The sequence below is a fragment of the Chrysochloris asiatica genome, unplaced genomic scaffold (assembly GCF_000296735.1).
Source record: "Chrysochloris asiatica unplaced genomic scaffold, ChrAsi1.0 scaffold00156, whole genome shotgun sequence".
Classification (NCBI taxonomy): Eukaryota; Metazoa; Chordata; class Mammalia; order Afrosoricida; family Chrysochloridae; genus Chrysochloris; species Chrysochloris asiatica.
Genome location: NW_006408674.1, coordinates 3,178,855 through 3,187,087, shown reverse-complemented (window position 1 = coordinate 3,187,087; position 8,233 = coordinate 3,178,855). Strand labels below are relative to the sequence as shown.

The 8,233-nt window shown below is 40.4% G+C and overlaps 1 protein-coding gene across 1 annotated transcript in view; it reads right to left on the bottom strand.

The window, feature by feature from the left end:
* Positions 1-8,233, bottom strand: part of ARNT2 (aryl-hydrocarbon receptor nuclear translocator 2) — a 207,574-nt gene that overhangs the window by 63,632 nt on the left and 135,709 nt on the right. Inside the window, exon 9 of the mRNA XM_006870911.1 lies at positions 334-410. Within this exon, the coding sequence (XP_006870973.1) occupies positions 334-410 (77 nt within the window). The remainder of the gene's footprint in view (positions 1-333; positions 411-8,233) is intronic.

The window sequence follows — 8,233 nt, the reverse complement described above, 5'->3', positions numbered from 1 at the left end:
CCAGGGGGGAACAGAGTTTAGACATCATCCTGTAGACCAGGGGGGAACATTTAAGGTGGTTAAACAAGAGCATGAAGAGAGCAGAACTCAGCTTTGTACACGTGTGGGGCAGGGACTGGTACACCCCCCTCAGTGGAACAAGGACCTTGTTGATGAACCTTCCTGACCCTCTTCGATTGCCCCAGTTTCAGCCTCATCCTTGATTCATAAGCATGAGAGACATGAAGTCCACCAAATATTGAGTGCCCAGAGATCAGAACAGGCATTTAAACCTCTTGCCTGTTTTAATCATAAGCCCTAATTTAAGATGAAAAAGACTGAGTTTGTTCTTACCTGGAGTCTACCAATTGCCACAAGGCAATATTTACTGCCTTGTCCCACATCAGCATCTTCTTCAGGTATCGTCATTCCTGAAATGAAGAATGGCATGGTCATCACCAAAGTGCCTATGATTTTTTTTTAGGTAATTGAAACTACAGATCTACTACTGACTCTGCAGGATTGGAAGGCGAGCCAATGAATGAATGACCCCACCCTCACTTCCTGCTCCTCTCCTGCATGTTGTCATGTGATCATTTCGTGGCAGACTATCACCTGCACCAGAGGAAGATGCAGAAGACCTTAAGGAAGATGGGATGCAAATGACTCATCTTAACATTTACAAACTTTGGTCCAAACATTTAGTGAATAAGGCCATTTTGGTAAAAAGCCCATATGGAAAAAAGTCAAAGTGTATGTTTTCAAAGAATAAAACAAACCGTGGAGTGGAGGAGGGGGAGAAGCGAAATCAAAATCAAACACGAATCACTAGAGTTGAAATTATTAATCTGTCAGGCGAGGAGGAAACATATAGCCAATGGTTCACCTTGGGGGAGGAATTTAAGGTTTTGTTTAAGGCTACAAAGGAGAAGTTGGCGGGTGGTTATGTTAATTAAAGCCTGAAAAGGAATGATAGGGATAGAAAGAAATTGATTAAAGCAATCTTTACTGTTCATTGATCAGAAAAAGCTTGCAGTTAGGTTCCTGACTCCTGCAGCACATGGTTCTAGAGCAGCAGTGGCTAGTTACAGATGCTGTGTGGAAACGCGCATTTTGTGTTGTTACTGTCTAGACAAGGGCTGTTGCTAAGAAGAAACTTTACATTTTACACTGTGTATCACTTAACACAATCATTTCGACACCAGGTCAGACCGAAGGTCCACAGTGACAGCCACACAAGCACGTGAGAGCCCATCATTGTAGACCCCGAACGCATTGCCAGTGAGTTGATTCTGACTCTTAGCCACCCTATAGGACCGACTAGAACTGCCCCCATAGGGTTTCCAAGGCTGCCATCTTTACGGAAGCCCTATGGGGACAGTTCTAGTTTATCCTATGGGGTTGATGAGTCAGAATCTAAGCCTGTAAACTTCATAGAGGCATCCTTGTGTGGCGCTGTAGGATAAGCACTGGACCACAGGTTGGTTTGAACCACAAGATCGGTGGTTCAAACTCACCAGCCACTCCTCAGAAACCCTATACACTGAGTCACAACTGACTCCACGGCACTTAACAATAACAACAATCTTTACAGAAGCAGACTGCCACATCTTTCTCCGGTGGAGTGGCTAGTAGGTTTGAACAGCTGACTTTAAGGTTAGCAGTCAGGTGTTTTAACTAATGTGCTACCAGGGCTCCTTGCACAGACCCTGAAGGGCATGTACAACATGACAATTCTAAGACTCAGAGAAATGCCACTTCTTCCTCATCCCGGCTGCCTGTTCCCATTCCCCTCTTCTTCCCATCCTTATCTCATCCACCTACTGTAGGTACTGATGCTCTCCGGTGCCTGGTTGATCCTTACCATATTTCCTTTGCACAAATAAGCAGATGCATGCTTTTTTCTTAGAGCCCAATCCTTCTTATGCTAAGGGCAGCCAACTGTAGATACTTTTTTGCATACTTCACTTGCCAACATGTCCTGGAAATCCCTTCACATCCCTTCCTAGAGATCGGCCCCATTCTTTTTTAGAATTGCAGGGTACTGCCCTGAGTGGTGGGATCATGGCTTATCCAACCGCTTTCCTATGGATGAGCACTGAGCTGTTTCAAGCATTTTGTAGTTACAAACAATTGTGGACATGGATCTTCATACTGTGGGAAATGTATCTTCAGACTAGATCCTTGGAAGTGGGATTGCCGGATTGAAAATTAGTGCATATGCAGTTTTGCTAACTATTGCCAACTTCCCTCCAGAAGGGCTATACAAAATTTGCATTCCTACCAGCCATACATGTGGGGAACTGTATCCGCATCTCCTTGCCAATAGAATGTGCTGTCAAGTCTTAAATAATTGCCAGTCTGACAGGTGAGAAACAGTATTTCACTGTTGGCTTAATTTGCATTTGTTCAGGGTGACAGGTTTAATGTTATTTCATATGTCTGAGGACCATTTAATTTTTTTAGTGAATTGTCAGTTATTATCTTTTCTCCATTTGTCTACAGACTTTTTGGACAATTGTGCCTTAATTTTTAAAAGTATATACATATTGTGGGCTAATGCATCAGACTGCAAAGTCGTCTGAATTGCAAGTTCGGTGGTTCAAGCTCACCAGCTGCTCCTTGGAAAGCCTATACGGGGCCGAAATCAACTGAAGAGCACTTCACAACAACAACACATACATATTAGACATATTAGGCCTTTGTGGCCTATGCTATAAAGATATTCTCCCAGTTGACTTTGCTTGTGGGTTTTTTTTTGGTCATGTAAAAATATTATTAAATTTTTAGGCAGTCAGATTTATCAGTCTTTTCTTTTACTGCCTCTAAACTTTGAGTTCCAGCTAGAAAGTCTTGTTAAGTGCCGTTGTGAGGTTCTGACTCACAGTAACCCTGCATAGGTTTTCTGAAGAGCAGCTGGTGGGTTTGGACTGCTGTCCTTATGGCTAGCAGTCCAGTGCTTATCCTAGAGTGCCACACCAGGACTCCTAGAAAGCTCTATCCCACAACGTTAAAGGTTTGTCACCATGGATTCTTCTGCTATGTCTGGAGTTTCATTTTTCACACTTAGGTCCCTAATTCACTTGTAGTTACTCTTGTGTAGAATATAATATATGATTCTAATTTTATCCACTATGGGGCTACCCAGTTGCCTTATCAATATTTATTAAAAAGTCCATCTTTACTGCAGTAAAGATCTGATATGACACCTTTATCATATACTAAATTTCCACAAGTAACTGATTCTAATTTTGGACTTTCTTTGCTATTCCACTGCCTATTTATCTATTTAAGGAGCTCTTGTAGTGTAGTGGTTATGAGTCGGGCTGCTAACGTCAAGGTCAGCAGTTCAAAACTACCAGCTGTTCCGCAGGAGAAAGATGAGGCTTTCTGCTCCCATAGAGATTTACAGTCTTGGAAACCCTATGCTGTGAATGGAATCAACTCCCCGGCACATAACCACCACCATTTATTTATTTAAGGAGCCCTGGTGTGGCGCTGTGGGTTAATGTGCTGGACTGCAAATTGGTTTGAACTGCAAGGTTGGTGGTTCAAGCTCACCAGTTGCTCTTCAGAAACCCTACATAGGGCCGCTATGGGTTGGAATCAACTCAACAAAACTTAACAAAAACAACAACCATACTGTTTTAATTATGAAGGCTTCATTGTATGCTTTAGTGTCTAGGAGAGTTATTCCCTCATTATCGTATTACTTTCTCAATCTTTTCTTAGTTATTCTTGTATATTTGATTTTCCACACACACATTTTGTAAAACCGATCTAACTCATAAAATAGCTTTTTGGTATTTTTATTGGGATTGTATTGAATTTATAAATTAACTTCAGTAGTAAGAGGCATCTTCATAATGTCGAGTTGTCTTATGAAAGAACAGAGGATGTTTCTCTATTTGTTCAAGCCAGCTTTGTGTTTTGTTGTTGTTGTTGTTAGGTGTCATCGAGTTGGTACTGACTCATAGCGACCCTGTGCACAACAGAACGAAACACTGCCCGATCCTGGGCAAACCTCACTACTGTTGCCACGCTCGAGCCCACTGATGCTGCCATTATGCCAATCCATCTCGCTGGGGGTCTTCCTCTTTTTCTCTGACCCTTCATCTTATCAAACATGATATCTTTCTCCAGCGACTGGTTCCTTCTGACCATATGTCCAAAGTATGAGAGATGAAGTCTGGCCATCCTGGCCTCTAAGGAGCACGCTGGCTGTACTTCTTCCAACACAGATCTTCTAGGAGCATGTTAAAATTACCTTGTGTCTAGCCAAAATAATTCCTGTTTGATTTCTTGATTGGTATTATTGTAAATAATTTACAATTTCTCTACTGTTACATTCTCTGTGCTGCAGTGTGCTGCTTCACTGGACTGTTTTATTATTTGTACTAGTTGTATCACTCTGATTTCTCTGGGGTTTCCCAGGTATACTATCATGTCATCTGAAAATAGAGAGAGTCGCCCTTTACACATTTTGTGCGTGGGAGCCTCTGATTTCTCATTTAATTGCATTATCTAATATTTCCTGTACAATACTGAATAATAACAAAGGAAGGGTGCAGCCTCCCTTGATCTTGATCTTAGTGGGAATGCCATAAAGCATTCTCCATCGGCTAAGGGGCCACATTTTGGACTAGTGACCTTGGGTGTAGCAATCTATTTGCACTCAATTACTAACCTAAATATTTTAACATTTTTGCAAATTTTTAAAATATTTTGCTTAATAATAGATAGCTGGATTCTGATATTTCCTTCTGCATGCAATCTGCCCCAGTATGCTGTATATGAGGAAACTTTGGCCTTACAAAGATTCCTGTTGCTGCCGCTAAGTACCATGAAGTCAGTTCTGACTCACAGTGTGCCTATATAGGGTTTCCGAGGAGTGACTGGTGAGTTTGAACTGATGACCTTGTGGTTCAAATCGACCTTGAGGCTCAATGCTTATCCTGTATTACCACACCAGCACTCTCTCACAAAGATAGGTAGTTGGAAAAGGACAAAGGTTGTTTTTTCAAAAAATTTTTGTAGGTTAGACATTCTTTTTTGGTATTACTCCAAAACTTGACAAGTGTTCGATTTCAATGGGTAATTGCAAAATGAAATCTAAAAGGATCTGAGATGGCTTGCAAAAGTTGTTCATGGAAAAGCAGAATGAAATGATAATGGAATTTTTGCATGGATTTTTGAAGCCCCTTCATATATTATGGGTTGATATCTTTAGAAGGGGTTTAGAAGAACCAGAGAGACTAAGAAGGCCATGTGAAGATGTGGACAGAGATTGGCGCCATGCTGCCAAAGGCTACGGAACAAGAAGCACTCGGGGCTGTCACCAGAAACTAAGAGACAGAAATGCAACAGAGCACTCAAAGGAATCAGTGTTGCCTCCATCTTGGTTTCACATTCTAGCCTTCAGAATAGGGAGACAATACATTTCTGTTGTTTTAAGCCACAGACTTTGTGGTATCTGTGGTAGCCATAGCAAAATGAATTTTATATTCTGATAAATAGATTGTTCTAGCTACAACATTGAGTGAATCTCTTGCTCATGCATACTTTTGAATGCCATGTCTTGGTCATACTGGTTTGCCAAATTATGCAGACCTTCTAAATGTTGATACATTATATTATATAATACACTAATCACACTTATAAATATCACCATGTGCCTTAGTAGAAATGTCTCGGGTATTTGTCAAGCTCATAATAGTGGGAACAGGTTTTCCAAAAATCTAATTTTTACTAAAAAGCTTGAATTTCATCTTTGACAACAGAGACTATTTTTCCTTTAAGTGACTGTTGTCAGGTGCCATTGAGTTGCCTGTGGCTCATAGTGACCCCGCACACAATAGAAGCAAACATGGCCCAGTCAAACGCCAGCCTCACAATTGTTACAGCTGAACCCACTGTGGCTGCGACTATGCCAATCCATCTCATTGGGGGCAATCCTCTTTTACGCTGACCGTCCACTTCACCAAGCATAATGCCCTTCTCCAGAGACTGGTCCCTCCTGATATGTCTGAACTATGAATACTGTCATCCTGCCTTCAAAGGAGCATTCTGGCTCCTTCTAACACAGATTCGTTAATTCTTCTGGCAATCCCAGGTACTTTCAATATTCTCTTCCAACATCATCATTTAAATGTATCAATTCTTCTACTAGGGTTTTCCTCATTCACTGTTCAACTTTCACATGTATATAAGGCTACTCAAAAAAACTGTGGCTTGGATCAGGTGCACCTTAGTCCTCAAACTGACATTTTGGTATGTATGAGGGAGACTCAGGTGTGTGTTTGCAAAATTCCAGAAAACCCCAAATGTCCTTAAAGGAATGAGTTCTTTATGTGCCTGAGTTTGAAGGCCCTCAGGACACCGGGCTCAGCTTCCGCAAGGGAGAAAGGATGGCATCGGAGCCAGCAGGGTCAAACCTTTGTAAAGGTGGACTTGTTACCAAGCCCCATGAGCAGCTGCAGAGATCACACAATCTGTACCGCCCTCATCACTCAGATTACCGAGGTTCTGAAGTGGCTGTGGAAGACCAAGAGCAGGGAGAGCAAGGGGAGGGCTCTGGGATTAGCAGAAAGATTTAGGATCAAGATCTCATCGACTATTTGTGACAAAATGCTTCAGTGACCAGGCAGTACTCTGCCATCTCTCTTATCATCCACAGATTTGGAATGTTCTCTATTTTCCAAGCATAGCTCATGCAATATTTTCAGATAATACGTGCTCTTTCAAGATGAATTTGACTTTTAACACTCAACAATAAAAAGATTCATAACCCAACTTATAAAAGGGTGAAAGATCTGCAATAATAGTTTTAGGTCTTTAAAAATACATTCTATAATTTAAATTGTAAATTTTTTTATCACATTTTAATTATTTAGATTTCAAAATATAGTTTCAGATCTGGTAAGACAATTACTCCCCAACACTGTGTTCTTCACCATTTTATTTGCGATTTCATATTTGCTTTTTCCATACGAATTTCGGAATTTGCTATTTTAAAGGAAATTCCACTGGAACAATGACTGGAATTGTATTAAATTCACACAGGTTTGGTTCCAGTCCACTGCAATAAAGCGATTATTGTCACAAAGCAAGTTCCATGAAATTTTTGATTTTCAGTGCATATAAAAAATGTATTTACACTATTCAGAATTCTATTAAGTATGCCATGCTGTTAAGTACTGTAGGGTTGGTTCCAACTCATAGTGACTTTGTATAGCACTGGACTGAGAGCCGACAAGGTCAGCGGTTCAAACCCACCAGTCACTCCTTGGAAACCCCAAGTATGTGAGATGACGTCTTGCCATCCTTGCTTCTAAGATCAACGAAAGGAAGTATGCTTGAAGATAAATTTAAAAAAAACTGAAATCTTTATACTACTAAACTTTCATATCAAAGGATCTGTCCAACTCTCATGGACTCAAATTATTCATCTCCCGGAATACCATTTTGTAGTTTTAGGTAAAGGAACCATATACGAGGGTAAGTCAAAAAGCATTGCTACAAAATTATAGAAACCTTTATTCAACCAAAAGATAATGTTCTGATAATAAGCTATTGTTTCTCAATAATTTTCCATCTTGATTAGGTACTTCCTGAACGCTAGTAACAATTACTTTTTGACTTACCCTCCTACTTCATGACAATATTATTAACACACATGAGGCTAAGCCAATAAGAGTTGCTACTAGGGTTCTAGTTTATACATGCACGGGTTTATTCCAAACAAAATGTGTTTGAACATGTCTCTGCACATCAGTGAAAGACTGCAGACAAGTTCTGTCAGCAATGCACATGTTTTAGTCTCATTAGGGTGCCCTCAAAAATAAAAAAAAAAAGAGAGAGAAAAAGATGGGTGCCCAATGTGTTGAGCAAAGATAAGCAAGCTCAAAGAGTTAACCATTCCATCAGTCCGTTAAGCAAGATCAAAGTTAAAGAAGGCAATTTTATGAGCAAATTGCAACTGAGAACAAGTTGTGGATTTACCAATAGGATCCAGAGACCAAGATCCCAGTGGCATCTTAGGGGATCTGTTGTGCCAAATTTCAAGGCAGAGAGGTCACCTTAGAAAATTATGGTGACTAATTTTTGGGATCCCAAAGGAGTAATCTTGATAGATTTTTTTTGAAAGACACAGGATGATCATGGGGGTTTATTATTAGGAAGTTTTAAGGAAACTGAAACTGCATTGGTATGAAACAGGCCAGAAAAGTTGTGCCAAGCATTTTTTTTTGTTTTT